The sequence below is a fragment of the Notamacropus eugenii genome, chromosome 5, assembly GCF_028372415.1.
Source record: "Notamacropus eugenii isolate mMacEug1 chromosome 5, mMacEug1.pri_v2, whole genome shotgun sequence".
Classification (NCBI taxonomy): domain Eukaryota; kingdom Metazoa; phylum Chordata; class Mammalia; order Diprotodontia; family Macropodidae; genus Notamacropus; species Notamacropus eugenii.
The window spans coordinates 247714107-247730862 of NC_092876.1; the positions used below are offsets into that span (position 1 = coordinate 247714107).

A 16756-nucleotide genomic window follows, 5' to 3' on the forward strand; every position below is an offset into this window, starting at 1 on the left:
ACTGTGCATTCAGATTACCCTTTCTCCCAGTCTGTCCTCCCATCTGTCATACCCCTCCCTTCCCTTATTCCCATCTTCTCTCTTTTCTTGTAGGGCAAGATAGATTTCTGTACCTCATTACCTGTATTTCTTATTTCTCAGTTGCATGCAAAAACAATTCTCAGCATTCATTCCTAAAACTTTTAAAAGTTCCAACTTTTCTGCCTTCCTCCCTCTCCACCCATTCCCACTGAGAAGGCAAGCAATTCGGTACAGGCTATACATGTGTAGTTATGGAGAAGACTTCCATAATAGTCATATTGTGAAAGACTAACTATCTTTTCCTCCATCCTGTCCTGCCCTCCATTTATTCTATTCTCTCTTTTGATCACATTCCTCACCAAAAGTGTTTATTTCTAATTACTCTTTCCTCCCATTTGCCCTCCCTTCTATCATTGCCCCCACACCCCACTTATCCCCTTCTCCCCTACTTTCCTGTAGTGTAAGATAGATTTTTATGCCAAATTGAGTGTGCATGTTATTCCCTCCTTAAGCCAAATATGATGAAAATAAGCTTTACTTTTTCCCTCTCACCTCCCCCTTTTCCCCCTCCATTGAAAAAGCTTTTTCTTGCCTCTTTTATGAGAGATAATTTGCCCCATTTAATTTCTCCCTTTCTCCCCCCAATATATTCCTTTCTTATCCCTTAGTTTTACTTTTTTAGATATCATCCCTTCCTATTCAATTCACCCTGTGCCCTCTGTCTATATATATATGTATATAGTCCCTCCAACTATCCAAATACTGAGAAAAGTTTCAAGAGTTACAAATATTATCTTTCCATGTAGGAATGTAAACAGTTCAACTTCCCTTATGATTTGTCTTTCTTGTTTACCTTTTCATGCTTCTCTTGATTCTTGTATTTGAAAGTCAGATTTTCTATTCAGTTCTGGTCTTTTCATTAAGAATGCTTGAAAGTCCTCTATTTCATTGAATGCCCATTTTTTCCCTTGAAGTGTTATACTCAGTTTTGCTGGGTATGTGATTCTTGGTTTTAATCCTAGTTCCTTTGAATTCTGGAACATCATATTCCAAGCCCTTTGATCCCTTAATGTAGAAACTGTTAGATCTTGTGTTATCCTGATTGTATTTCCACAATACTCAAATTGTTTCTTTCTGGCTGCTTGCATCATTTTCTCCTTGATCTGGGAACTCTGGAATTTGGCTGTAATACTCCTAGAAGTTTATCTTTTGAGGTCTCTTTTAGGAGGTGATTAGTGGATTCTCTCAATATTTATTTTACTCTTCTGGTTTTAGAATATCAGGGCAGTTTTCCTTGAAAATTTCATGAAAGATGATACATAGGCTCTTTTTTTGATCATGGCTTTCAGGTAGTCCCTTAATTTTTAAATTGCCTCTCTTGGATCTATTTTCCAGGTCAGTTGTTTTTCCAGTGAGATATTTCACATTGTTTTCTATTTTTTCATTCTTTTGGTTTTGTTTTGTAATTTCTTGGTTTCTCATAAAGTCATTAGCTTCCTTCTGTTCCATTCTAATTTTTAAAGAACTATTTTCTTCAGTAAGCTTTTGAATCTCCTTTTCCATTTGACTAATTCTGCTTTTTAAAGCATTCTTCTCCTAATTGGCTTTTTGGACCTCTTTTGCCATTTGGGTTATTCTATTTTTAAAGGTCTTATTTTCTTCAGTATTTTTTGGGGGTCTTCTTTAGCAAGTTGTTGACTCGCTTTTCATAATTTTCTTGCATCGCTCTCATTTTTCCCAGCCTTTCCTCCACCTCTCTTACTTGATTTTCAAAATCCTTTTTGAGCTTTTCCATGGCCTGAGACCATTGCATATGTTTTGTTTTGTTTTGTTTTTGGAGGTTTTGGGTGCAAAAGCCTTGACTTTGATGTATTGGTCTGATGGTATGCTTTGTTCTTCATCATATGAAGGGATGGAAGAAGATATCTTTTTGCCAAGAAAGTAACCATCTGTAGTCTTATTTTTTTTCCCTTTTTTTGGACATTTTCCCAGCCAGTTACTTGACTTTTGAGTCCTTTGTCAAGTGGAGGCTATATTCTAGGGACCTGTAAGTTCTCAGTTCCTCCAAGGTGGCACAATCAAGGGAGAGGAGTTTACTCCTCTCCTGGCCTGTGCTCTGGTCTGGGAGCAAGCACAAGCTTTTTTGCCCAGGATCTATGAGTAGGATTCCCTCTCCAGAGCCTCCACCAGCTCCATCAGCCAGTGTTCCTTCTCATACCAGGACCTCTACTCAGGGCTGAGATCCAGGTCATCCGCTCAGTTCCCCCAGGGTCTTTAGGTTGAGGGCTCCTAAAATAGATGCTGCCACCCCCTGGGGCCAGAGCTAGAGCAGAATCCGGCTCTCTTCTCACCCAGGTGAAAGAGCTTTCTCACTAACTTTTGAAGCTGTGTTTGGCATTTGTGGGTTGAGAAATCTGGGAACCAAAGATTCTGCCCGTGATTTCGTGCCCTGAAGCCTGCTCCAATCCTGTTTCTGCTGTGCAGTGAGGCTGACCAAGGCTGCATTGTGCTCTGCTCTGAACCCAGCGTGATAGACCTTTCTTTCCAGTTGGCATCCTAGGCTGTCTTGGGCTGGAAATGTCTTTTACTCTGTTGTTTTGTGGCTTCTGCTGCTCTAGAATTTATTTAGAGTAATTTTCTACAGGTATTTTATGGGCTATGGGAGTAGAGCTAGAGCAGGTCCGTCCTTCTACTCTGCTATCTTGACTCTGCCCCCCCAGAAGTCTATATGGAAAGTAGATGATGCCTTGTGCCAGGCTATTGTAGCAGAAAATTCTTTTCAGGTCTGGATTGATTAGGGGTTGTTAACCTTTTTTGCTATCTTGGACCCCTTTGGTACTTTGGGGAAGTTTGTGGGCCTCTTCTTAGAATTAGTGTTTAAAAAAAATATAATGGAAGGAAATGCTAAATTTCATTTGGAGTTTAGTGAAATGAAAGATTTAATTCTTTTCCTAAGTTCACGTACCTCCTGAAATCTTTTTGTGCACCCAGGTTAAGAGCTCCCCCAAACTACATGGACTCTGAGGGGATACTTGAGACTCTCAGAGTAGATGTGTAGTAATTTGCAAAACTCTGAAGTTGCCAGAATTTAGATCCTCATTACATATAAGTCAGTATTAGTTGTACTATGTTAAATTATAAATCATAAAATTAAACTTCAGAAAATGAAATTATTCACTGAAAAATGAGTTCCTTATATTAAAATAAGAGTTGTTTTGGGGAGATGAGAGGAAGATAGCTATTTGTTCTTTTAGTCATCAGTGTCTTAATATTTGCAGGTTGTTCACTATTTGGATTGTTTTTGGTGAAAGTTGAGAGTATGTAATGATTTTCTTTCTGAAAATTTCATAGACAGTTTATGATTGAAGAAGCAGCGTTGAGTAGTTTGATAGAGTACTGGCCTTGGAGCCAGGAAAACTTCTTTCTGACTGACTGGTATTGGTACTGGTACTATTTTGCTTATAGCTATGTGACCACGGGCAAGTCACATATCTTATTTAAGACTATATATTAGAGATGAGTTACTTTAGTGGAAGGACCTTCTACACTAGGGAGTTCTCTAGATTTATGATAATTACAGGTTGGATCTGCTTCTTCCCCAATCAAACTCACAGCAAGTAAAAGTGTAGTATTTGAGTTAACTAACATTCAAATGCATCAGTGATTTCATCAGTTTGGGTTTTCTCTCTATGGTGCAGTTCATACGTAGTCCATACATACTTGCCCATCCCTCATTTCTCTTGTTGATATCCTCCCCTAAGTTCTCCACAGAGAGTCCACCCAATGAGCTGAGCACCTTCCTTTAGTTCTTTTACATCACAAAGATGCCAGTGCAGCATGTTCCTTTTGACTACTAAGCCAGTGCACTTTTACTACATCAAGATGCTTTCCAATTCAGTTTAACAAGCATTTCACAGCGGCTGCGATGTGGCACTCTTCTGTGACTGGTGAATATCTTTGTTAAGCATACATATTCTCTTTTATGCTTCATTTAAAATCACTAATTAAGTCATTAAGCAAAATTATCTCAGGAAAATCTTGTATATTGGAGAACTGCTAATGTGGCATTTTGTACTACCAAATCAGATTAATTTTTATAGTCAACAAGTGATAGCAGTTGGATTTTTGTATTCTTTGAATCTTGGTTTGTTTGACTCTTGGTCAAGTGGGTGAAGTTGAAGATGCTGTCTGCTGTGGAGTATTATTTTCAAAAGCTTATCTAATTTGTCCTAATAATGTTATCAAGGATGTCATGGAAATCCTTATATAGTATAGATTGTGTTTATTAAAATTTTATAGAAATAGATAAAATTGGCATGTGACTTAGTAATTCTTGATCTCTCACTCATTTTCCTTTTTAGTAATATGATCTGAGTTTTTATTTTTGTTTTTTAACCTACACATTTGTGTTTTCTTGTCCTTCTTTAGATTCTTTGAAAATCTTATCCTCAGCATCCTCAAAATTGTCACCTGTAGCGTAGACCTCCTTGTATATACTTGCTATAGTCCAACTGCTTTTTCTCTCTTTGTTTTTTTTAATGCCATTTAGAGTTCATATGTGGTGGTTGCTTGACTATACTTGATGGAGAATCAATCACTGGGCTAAGTCTTGGGCTACAAAAAATGACAAAAGACAGTAGTTTCTCTCCCCTCAAGGAACTCCCAATCTAATGGGGGAGACACCATCCAAAAAAAGTATGCACAACTAAACCAGTACAGGATAAATGGGAAATATAATCAACAGAGTAAAGACATTAAAATTAAGAGGGATTGGAAAAGGCTTCCTGTGCATTGTGGGATTTTAACGGGAACTTGGAGGAAGCCAGGGAAGTTGGGAGGTGGAAACGAAGCATTTTAGGCATGGGGGAAAGCCAGAAAAAAAGTTGAACTGGGAAATGGAGTGTCTTAATCAGGGATGGTGGAAATAATTTATTGCAATTTTTTTTTTTGTATTTTTTTCCATCTTTTTGTCTGTTGTCTTTTTAACTTAGTCCTTAAACACTTTTGAGATGAATTTGCTTAGTTGTGTCTTTTAGTGAAGTTTTCTTTAAATTGTGTTTTCCCCTCATTGCTTCTTGATGTTTTATGAATGTGAGGATGGTGGGGAGTAATTGAGGATAGGGGCTTGAGAGTAGGAGATAGAACAAGGGTAAAGGGGTTCGAAAGTAATGTGATGTTGAACTTGTTGGTTATAGAGTCAGCATTGGGAAAAGGAGGAAAGTGAAATCCAAGCATAGGTAAGAACCTGAGGCTTGGAGGGATTGAAGTGATGAGAGTGAAGAATAGGATGGGGATGAGGGTGGGAGGGAGGGAGAAATGGGGAAGGAGAGACATAATTGATAGGAAGTTATGGCCAGATAGTTACAGGAGTTTTTGATCAAGGAAGTTAAACATGTGTAGGTAATGGTAAAGATCCAGGGTGTGACCATCCTTGTTTGTGGCTGAGGTGGAGTGGAAGAGTAGTTGAGTTTTGAGGAGATTTAGGAACTGGGAGGTTAGGATGTTTGAGGAATTAGGAGGTAAGGGTGTTTGTGGGAACTTCAACATTCCTCTTAAAAATTTAGTGTAAATGGAATAGTTGAAGTGGAAAAGAAGATAGTGAACCAGTTGAATGATATTAAATTAGAGTTTATAGACTGTCCAAAAACTGTGATTCTTAGTGTCCTTTGCCCCAGCTGCTGCTGTGATTATAGAAACAGAAGGGTGCCACATAGAACTGAGGGCCATATTTTTCTTTTTTCTTTCATGAATGTATACTTGATAAAGAATTTATCACAAAGTCGATTAGCTTTCTAGGGGTAAGCCTCTCTATCCCTTAGCTAGGCTATTCCTTAGAAAGCAGCCATTATGTGTTCTTGGCACATTCATGAAATCTTTTCAACATGGTAGAAGCTGCTAAAGTGAACTTTAGCCTTGTCTTCCCAGTAATTAGGCCTCCATCTCACTTTCTGTTCACCAGTTCCAACCATGTTGCTTAATGCATAACCCCTTCTCTTGCCAGTTCTCCTCCTGTTCCCCTTTAAGTGTGGTCTTCCTTTATTTTCCCCAGTTTATCAGATATCATGAATTCATTTTTCTAATCCTTTATATATATTCTAACATTTGTTTAACAATTTTTTATAAGTTCCAAATTCTCTCCCTCCCTCCAGCCCCTCTCTCACCCATTGAGAAGGCAAATTATACATCATGGTTTTTCTCAATTAGAATGTAAACTCTTTGAAGGCAGGAACTATCTTGCTTGCTTGCATTTGTGTCCCCAGAGATTAGCACAGTACCTTGTACATAGATACATACATATATGTATGTATATACATATATACTATATCTTTCCATCTATCTATATAAATTGCTTTTGAGAACTTGTTAGGTATATAGATGTGCATGCACATGTGCTTATGTGTGTATTGTGTGTGTGTGTGTGTGTGTGTGTATTGTGTGTGTATGTGCATGTGTATTAGTATTATCTCCATGCCATGATGAATTGGAGTAGGAATCTAGGACAAGAATACAGTTTTAATATGAACTTGTCTCTCTAATTCTTGAAAGTCATGCCAAATATCTGTATGTGTATCAGTGTACATATGTCTATATATATGTTTAATATACAGGTGGAAATAATGTCATGTATACATGGCACCTTTTAAACAATAATTCATACATATTTACATAGTCCTTAACATTTTTGGGACTGACAATCCAAAACCTTATTTTCATTGGTGCAAAAATTAGTTCTCTCTTCAAATATCCACCACTACTCTTCTTAGTATATATTGCTGGTGTGATTCTTTAATTAGAAAAATCTTCTCTCTAAAGTACAATATTTTGGCCAATGGTGAGATGTCACTTAACTCTTTTAACTTAACCTTGTTCATTCAACAAGCATTTAAAGTACCAGTAGTGAATGAGCAGGGGGGTGGGGGTGGGGGAAGAAAGGGCAGATTGTCTTTTATTAGTCTAGAATGTTACAAAAATTGATTTCATTATTTTAAAACTTTTTGACCTTTTCTTTAGGTTTGCCAGAATTATACTCTTTTAAGGAAGAATGTGGTTGCAATTGAGCATGTGCACTATTAGAATATTGGCAAAGAATTGACAGTTATTTTTAATGTTTTGTGTTTATCTTGTCATGACCTAATGTTGAGGAAAATTATATATATAATCACTGCACATGTAAACTGGTGTTTTATGTATATGGGGGAAATGGTAGAATTTATTTAGGAGAATTGTCATTTGCTAGCAGTTTGTATATAAATATCAATTTTTATATCATTCCTATTAGGACTGTTGTAATGTGTGGAATGCTGTCCCTCACAGCAGAAACAAAGTAATTTTTATATACTTTTATATATACTTAGACCTAGTTCTATTAGATATTTAAATACTACTTCTATTTAGTAAGGGAACTTTTGTTTCCTTAAATTCTGGGTATGTCACAGACTTTATAGTTATCTGTAGTTCTGTTGCACATATTTTATGAACAGAGTTTACTAAGATAATCTTTTATGTAATTTAAAAAATAAACATTTATTCAAAACTTTAGTTAAATTCTCAAAAAATTCATTAGATCATTTTGTGGGGATGATTAGATATATTTTGTTAATTTTGTTTTTATGTAACAATTTAGGAGCTGAACCAATGATGCTGGGTTCACCTACTTCTCCAAAGTCAGGAGTGAATGCACAGTTCTTACCTGGCTTTTTAATGGGAGATTTGCCAGCTCCAGTGACTCCCCAACCTCGATCTTTCAGTGGCCCTTCTGTGGGGGTTATGGAAATGAGATCTCCTTTAGTTGCAGGTTGGTAATTATTTAAGACAATTTTAAGAATAAATATGATGTGCTCATGACATTTTTAAAAAATTATATTTGTAAGGAACATTTTAATAATATTAAAGACCTTGTCTAATCTAACTCCCAGTTCAACTGAAGAAGCTGCAAAAACCCATAGAGGTGTAATGGTTTACTTGAATTTGCACAGCTAGTACAAAGCAAAGTTGATTGCAGTTTTGACAGTCTGATTTCTAAACCAGCATTTTCTCCACCATATCTTGTTTAGAAGGTACTGGAAAGGGTGTGCTAAGTGAGTAACTGCCCTTAACTCAGTACTTGTTGACAGGTTAGAGTGACTTGCCCAAGGTTAAAAAATCAGTATGGATGTCTCAGAGGTGGAATTTGAACCCTGGTCTGCCTGGCTTTGAGGTGTTATGCCACATTGCATTGTGCTACATTGCTTCGTTACAAATATATTATGGTTGTGTTTCTCTTTTCCCCATTTTAAATACTTATTACTTTAAAAAAAAACACTGTAGTTTTAATTGCAAATTTCAAAATTTACTAGTTGTGCAGATAAAGTTGAATGCTGAATTATGACAAACAGAAACTACTGTAATTGAACAAACCACTCATTAAAATTGTGCATATATTTAACATCAATTGACTGTCAATTTAATTGTCTTGGTTTCATATCTGAGAATGGAAATATCAAGCCAAAATAAGCATAATTGGAACATCTGCTGATGTGTATTCTATTTCTAACCAGGGAGTTAATCTTCTCACATGTAGAGTGTTGGTGAAATGAACTATTATACAAACTTACGGGGAAAACGTTTATGAAGAGTTCACAGCTTTAGGTATAGCACTTTACATTTGAATGTAGCATGATGTAAGCAAATCCTTTAAAGAAAATAACTTCTGTCGTTTTACATTTGTGAGCTGATAAATTTCCTTTATAGACCTGGTGCAGTTTTAATTTGTGGAGATATACATTTGTACTTTCTACTAGTGGACATAAAAAAAAAAAAATCTAAGGTTTTTTTTGCAGTTATCCCTTCCACATCATCAGGATTAGGGATGTAGAGTACCTCCCTTCTGAAAAATCTGCATAAAACTTTTTGTCCCTCCCCTTGTATGAGAGATGAAGTCTGAATTTTCTCTTTTTCTTTTATGGGATATTTATAGTACCTTATTGTAGAATTTGGGTTAAATATTTGGTCATAGGCCATATGTAGGTCAATGTTAAGTAAAAATACTACTCAAAACTCCCCCCAAATTTCCATTTACAGTAATTTCTTGCAATGGGGAAAATTGTGATGTAGAAGGAATATGTGTACTTGACCTGTTATATCTTCCCTTTCTTGAATTTTTTGTAGGTGGATCTCCACCTCAACCAGTTGTACCATCTCATAAAGATAAAAGTGGTGCTCCACCAGTTAGAAGTATCTATGATGATATTTCCAGCCCAGGACTTGGATCAACACCCTTATCTTCAAGAAGACAAGTGAGTAGTATTAACATTGGGTCATTAATCCTGTTAAGGATTGATTGTGATGGTTCTGAAACATGAATATATAGCTAAAAATTCTTAATACAATCAAGAGTTATTTGAAAGGCATATGTATTTGTATATGAGAATTGGAAAGCTTTTAAAATAACTTTTTTTAATTTTGCTTAAGTGGAGCAGTGCTAGATCCATTAGGTACTTAATAAATACAGGTGAATTTTCTTTTTTTTTTCTAATGATAATCTACCCAGTATAGAAACAGGATGCTGTTGTATGCTATACCACTTAAATTATTACTAATTTAACAATCATACTTCCTTACCTTCTGTATGGAAAACATTGTGTTCAGGTCCTAAAGAAAATAAAAAGGGAGTACAGTGATCCTCTCAAGGTGCTTGCATTTACTTCCATGGATTTAATTATCATTTCTATAAAGAAGATTCTCAGATCTACTTGTCTAGCTCTAAGCTCTCACTTGACTTCATATCTTGCATCTCCAGCTGCCTCTTGGTTTATCTAGAATTGGATGTCCCTGTAGACATTTTAAACTCAAGGTTTCCAAAACTGAACTCATTCTCTTTCTTCTATGAAACCTTCCTTTTTTCCAACTTCCCTATTACAATTGCAGGCCTAGTCACTCAGGCTAACAACTTAGATGTTGTCCTCATTTTCTCTTAACCTTTTCACCCCCTGCCATGTCCAATCAGTTGTCAAGTCTTGTTGATTGTGTCTTCACAACATCTCTCCTATTTATCCCCTTTTCTCACACTTGCCACCACGCTTGTGAACCATCATGAATAACTTTGTATGTATGAGTCCTTTTCCTCTTTCTATAATCTCTTAGATGTAGTAGTATTGTTAGGCAAAAAGACTTTGCATAGCTTAGTGAAATTTTAATTTAGTTTAGTGAATTCCTTCCAAATTGGTTTCTAGAATGGCTGAACTAACATACATCTCCATTAATGGTGAATTAGTGTGTGTATCCTTCTACATTCTGGGTGTGAGAGGGAATCTTGGAATGAATTTAATTGCATTTCTCCAATTATTAGTGATATGAAACATCTTGTCATTTGGTTGTTTGATAGCTCATATTTCTTTCTTAAATATTACATGTTCATATCCTTTGGCCAGTTATCTAATGGGGAATGGGTCTTAGAGGAGTAGATGATCTCTGAGATCACTTCCAATTTTTAGATTCTGTGCTTCTACTGGGCCTACTTTAGATATGTTCTAGTAGTCTCTAATGCCTAAAGGAAAATCCAAAGATATTATTCAGATACAGAAATGGGCAGTACAGTTTCTGGGGGCATGCTATAAAGATTTCACTGGGATCTTTTAGATCAAGAAACCTAGACTTCTGTTCCCAAATAGAGACCTATTAACTACTTTAATGGATGAAACCTCAACTGAAGGTTTTCTTTTTATACAGAAATTCAAAGGAGCCAAGGAGAGGCTATTGTACATCTAATTCCTAGTATTTTTCCTTGTAAGGGACATTTGAAACTATGGGCCTGGAGTTAAGCTTATTCCTTTGCCCAAGTCTTCCCCAGCAGGAGACCTCATAGGATCCATGTACTAAATCATTCTGATCATGATGGTAACAGTTTAGGATGCAAGGATACCTATGATTCAAGATGTTTGATCTGTTATGAGCACAAATCTTGTATTACTTATGCATGAACATACAAAAAAATCAATAATAAGAAAAAAATGTATGAGGGTACCAAACTATGGTGTGAAAATCTATGAAATAATTTGGAAACAATATATTCTTCAGTTGTTGTGGATAATGTTTTATACGGTTCATTAATATTTATTTTAAAAATGTGTAGAACACATCTCATTGTTACTTCTTACTTTCCCATTTTTATGTGTATCTTTATCTGTCTGTCTGTATGTCTGTCTGATTGTTCTTTGAGCCTGTCTCTTCATTTTGACCTTGCAAACATTTGTTTAACTTCTACATAGACAAGCTGGATATCTATACAAGAGAAAGCATGAAGCATTCAGGTATCTTCTTCCAGGACTAGTAGCCTAATTTACTGAGTTGAACTGCTTTCGTGGAAATTGTGTTCTGCCAAATTTTGGTTTGTGAATTACACATTGACTTTGCAGAATTTTTCTGGGCCTAGTTTCTTTACTGGATTTAGTTTAGTATTATCAATTCATCATATCTTTGTATTAACTAAGGATTGTAGTACTTGGAACTTAGTCAGCTAGGTGGGAACTGGCTCTTTCAAGGGAAGGAAAGATCTTCAGAAAAGTTTTACAACTACTTTCTTGTGTTTGTTTCTATGAATCTTTCAATCTCTTATTGAGTAGTGGATAGGGTGCTGATATTTGAATTCAGGATACTTGGACAATTATTTTGTATTCATTTGTCTGTGTATTTGTTTCCCTCCAGCACAGTGTTAGTGTTCTGAGGGTAGGGACGTTCATTTTTTTGCTTATTGAGTGGATGAATAAATGAATGAAGGAATCATTACTATTCTTCCAGAATATATCCATCTGGGACTGATTCATTATTTAGATGTGCCACAGAGCCATTTTTTTTATGAATTTATTATTTTATGAGCACTTCAGAAATTAGTCTCCTAAGAGGAAATCATTTTGATAAAGATTTTGTAAAGATAAAAAATAGGCATATGGGCTAGCAGTTATTGATATCTTAATTGCCATTTTTGGTACTGTGCCTTAATTTTTTTCATTCTTTTCACCCTTTGAGAGAACTCAGAATATTTTCAAATTTGTGTAATCTTCAGCATATATTTCCTTGGCCAATTTCCTATTTGCCAGTCCTTGTGCCAGTTTGCCTTATTCATGCTTCAAGGACTTAGGTACTGAGAATTGAATGTGCTGGTTTTCCACTATCTTCATTGATGAGAGTAGTTATTCAAATACTGAAAAATTGGTTGAATTTCTCTTTTATTTGTTCTCCTCCTGCCGTTTGATATCTGAATACCCTTGGAATGATGTGGCACAGATGGGCCAAGCTTTCTGGGGCAATGCTTATTTTTAATTGTCTTAAAAGGTTATAATGCTTTTAGCCTTCCACCATCTTCCTCTGGCATGTTTTACAAATGAATTTGTCATCTAAGCCCATGTTACTCCACTTCTCTACTATTCTTTTGCTTATCAGGACAAAGTGCTGGCTAAGACAATTTCTGGGCTCTTGTGGCTTCATTACCATGCTCACTGTTTTACATTTGTTAAACTTTCATAGGACATAGTGATAATTAAGGTTGGTATTTTCCATTTCCTATTTTTCAATATCTACTTCTTATTTGAAAAGGTCAGGTTAAAACTATTGTGGTTGTTTATAATGTTGTCTTATTTAATTTGATGCTAGTGTTTGACCTTTGCTCTAATTTGCTGATGGTTAGACTTTAGACAGAACAATGACTGAAAAGACTTTCACATCTGTAACCAGGCTTTTCCTTTCAGCACAGTCAATTTAACGTTTATAATGTTTGATGCTTGTCATTTACTTTGCTTCCTGATTCTCTCCTGGAGGAAAAAACTCATAATATATTAGGTGTGGATATTCTGTGTTAATCTTGTAATAATAAACACTTGTTAGCTTGTAATAATAAGTACTACCTTTCTGAAGTGAAGTATTCAGAACTTGTTTTAGATTTTGAAATGTATCTTATTCTTATCTTATTTTTTGTCTTTTAATGCAGCCCAACATTTCAGTGATGCAGAGTCCCTTGGTTGGAGTTCTGCCAGCTTCCCCAGGAACAGGTAAATATCTTCCTTACTATGAAAAGTTAATTCTACTTCTTACCAGACTTTCTCTTACATTCCAAATTTTGATCATATCTTACAAATCAGTGTTCCTTTTTTTAAGCTTGGTGCAAAAGGATATGGGCCTTTTAAGGTAATTTCCCTTGTCCCATGTTTGTATGTATGATAAATCAGTAATTTTTTGACTTGAATTTTTTTTTTTTCTTTTTGAAATTGAAATTCTTTTTTACCTGTTATAAGCATAGGTGTATAGTGGCTTTTGATTACCTAGAATTAATCCATATATAACACATACATTTCTTTTTTTCTTGGGAAAAACTTCCTAGCTTTAAGGAGAAGCACTGGTATAATAGAAAGAACATTGCATTAAGAGTTAGGAGAGATAGATTCCTGTCCTGACTCTGTTATTTTGAAACTTTGTTATTTTGGGCAAGTCACCTTTTCTTCTCTAAGCCTCAGTTTCTTCATCTAGAAAATGAAGAAGTTGGACTGGCTGATTTTTAATTTCCATTCTAGCTCTAAATTTTTATAAATCCATGAAATTTCAGGATTTTAGCAAGATAATGATATCTTTGGTTGTGTATTAAAATCTGAATCTGCTTTTTTTTAAACTTTAGGGAGATCTTACAACAACTAATCTTTATATTTTTGAAATAGATTGATAGGGACTAGATAAGAATTTGGAAAAAGTCTCTGGTTCAACAAAAGGTCTCTAACCTCAAAGAGACTGAGTAGTAAAGATATCAGGGAATGTTAAGGGAATGGAGAATACCATAATGTATTGGAAAGAGACCTGGGTCTGGAGTTGAAAGATTCTTGATTTGAATTCTGGCTCTTTTACTTCCTATATAGCCTTGGTCATGTCACTTTGCTGAACCTTAGTTTCTTTATAAAATTATGGGGTTGGAATTGATTATCTTTAGATCACTTTAATGTTCCTTTAAGTTTTAAATCCTATCAATTTAGGAGGTAGCTAGGTTGAGGTTTGGTCAGATTCTACCTGGGTAAGTGTGCACCCGTCTCCTATGGGGTACAGAAGAGTTATGTGGCTAATGTCAGTTGTTGGGGCCATATATATAGGGATATGGCAAGAATTAGAGGTCTTAGACTCAGGTTTTGACTGACTAGATAGAGCAGACTGGACCAGACACTTAGAAGAGCTTGGGAGGCTTGGATTGGCATCAGGGTGAGACCATCTTCAGATCTAGGATAGGATAAAACTGAAATGTCTCACTCTACATTGGGCGGGTAAATTCAATAGAGAAGAATAAAGACTGGGTAATAGGAGCAGCATTGTTGGTGGTGATGTGGTTTAAGGGGTTCGTGGACCCCTCAAGGATTGAAGTAAAGGAAAGGATCATCTGGAATGGATTCAGGGACTCAAGCATTTTTTAAGTTAAGTTGGTAGAGGTTTATTGTTACGCTAACAGGGCAGGCTGAGCTCCTTAAAGAACTTGCATCTTAACAGGAATGATGCTAAAGCTTATATAGGAAAAGTAGTGGATTATCTGGTGGGTATACTAATTAGGTGATAACATACAACCTTAGTCACTGGCTTCATTCACTACTGGAAACCAGGGGCAGGAGTATCTTAGGGGTGTATTTTTGGTCTGTTATGTCTGTAGTAAGATTGCTTTGAGAGTTGAGGTCTATAGCTTGACCTCTGGATTATATGGTAATCTTGGGAATCAGTACATGATAATTCTGTGGTTACAAAATAGTCCTGTTTTAATGAGAGAATTTCTTCAGAGGTCAGCTTGGTCTTTTGACAGGGAAAGGTCGTTTTTCTTACTGGGTCCTACTCATGAGTAATTGCTAGGCGTAGTGTCCTTGGACTGGGGACAAAGGTGTCAGGGATAGTTTTTTGAAGTTAGGGAGAAATGTGATCTTAAAATTGGGGTCTTGGAGTCCAAACACAAGCACCCCATCATTGGTATCACCTGCTGAGTTTGCCTGTGGCTTGGGGGTACAGATAATGTAGGTTGAAGCTTATGAGAACAGATTCAGAGCAAAAGAAAATGTGATATAGGTCCTTGAATGCTAGACTGGGACTCAGGAAGACCTGGATTCATATTCTACCTTAGGTACTTACTAGCCATATGACCTTGTCTTTTAAGTCACTTAACTTTTCTGTATCTCACTTTCCTCATGTATAATAGAAGAGGTTAGATCCATTGATCTGTAAGGTCTTTTTCAGCTTTACATCTACGATCTGATGACCCTGTTAAGGGTTTGAATTTTGAAATGGGCTCAGAACCTTATTAGAAGGTAACTCAGATGTCACTCTGAAAGTATATTACATTAAAAAGCAACTCAGTGGTGTATTTCCAATTAGATGTGACTTGGAGTTTTTTTTCTTTTAATGGAGTTCAAGGCAAGTGGGAAGTCCAAAATCAAAAGTCAGCAAAGTAAGCTAATGCTAAGAGATTTTTTCCAGAACGCTAGCTTGTGGAGGATCCCTTAGCAGAGTTACCCATCTCTGAGAATATAAGAGCTGTGATAAAGAAAATATACAGAGCCTAATCAGCCACTTGGAGCCACTGCTGCACCAGCTATGACTTTAATCACAAGACTTGACCAAAAAAATGTGGAAAGACATACAGACAGGTGAATGAGACTGTGGTTTAAAAGGAGGAAAAGTTATATATGTATTGGACTGGGAGAGAATGTGTTATATGGTTAACTGAAAGAAGTTTGGAGGGGATGGAATCTTGAACTGAAATCTTGAGGCGTGGATGAGATTGGTGATAGATTCAGAGGAACCAAATTTTCATCCCTCCCTAAATTAGCACAAGTAAATGAAAGATGCCTATGTAATTTATTAGTTTTAGTTAGAAGGTGTGGAAAGTAGAAAATTGGATGTCACCTTCCAGTAGTATTCATTGATATTTTATGCAGACCATTTTGGTGCAGTAGTGATTATATATTATAACTGAAATTGAAAATTAATGGTAATCTTATTTCAGCTACAGTAGAATTGATTATTATTTCTGAGGAATGCTACTTTCTGGATAAGGAAACCTTTGGAATAACTTAGAGATTTAACCCTTTAGCACAAATAACTGGAGGGTTTACTTGGGATAAGAAGGTTATTTGCCTTCCAGCCTGCAGAACTCTTCTGTCTCCTCACAGGCACTTTTCTTAGATGTTAGTTTGTTTACTTTTAATCTCTGCTATTCCTGCTGTAGTAGCTGCTGCTACCCTTCAGCACTAGTGCAGTAACCCACCTAGATTCTCATCACTATTGTTTTTTTTTCTGCTTATTTGATTTAAAAAAGTTTTATTGGTGCTTTGAGAAACAGTATGCTTATCATCCTTAAGAGAACCCTTGCTGTAAAAAAGCATAGCTAAGCAAAACAGAATACAGACTCTGATACGTTGACCACATCTGATAGCATGTGCCTCATTTTATCATTCTACCATTCTACTGTAGTCTACCACCCCTCATGGAGAGATGTTTCTTTAGAGATCTTCTGGAGCCCGGATTATGTCTGGAAAAAATCTAGGGGTTTTAATGAACTCCACGCTTAATATAATTTAGCAGTATGATGGAGCAGTTAAAAAAAGATGTTATCTTCTTGGCCTGCTTTAAGAACAGCATAACTTCTAGAAAAAATCTGTGATAGGTACTGTGCCCTAGTCAGACCACATCTAGAGTATTGTGTTCAGTTCTGGGCATCATAGTTTAAGAAAGATGCTCTTAAGTTGAA

General features: G+C 36.0%; 1 protein-coding gene across 3 annotated transcripts in view; it reads left to right on the forward strand.

Moving 5' to 3' along the window:
* The window catches only part of NUP35 (nucleoporin 35), a 67219-nt gene that overhangs the window by 30825 nt on the left and 19638 nt on the right, over positions 1–16756 (forward strand). For 2 of the 3 annotated variants that reach the window (XM_072612584.1, XM_072612582.1), the window contains exons 2-4: positions 7646–7816; positions 9169–9296; positions 12983–13043. In XM_072612584.1, the coding sequence (XP_072468685.1) occupies positions 7657–7816; positions 9169–9296; positions 12983–13043 (349 nt within the window). In that variant the 5' untranslated portion in view covers positions 7646–7656. Of the gene's footprint in view, positions 1–3825; positions 3969–7645; positions 7817–9168; positions 9297–12982; positions 13044–16756 lie in introns of those variants that run through there. The other variant, XM_072612583.1, reaches the window with a different exon arrangement.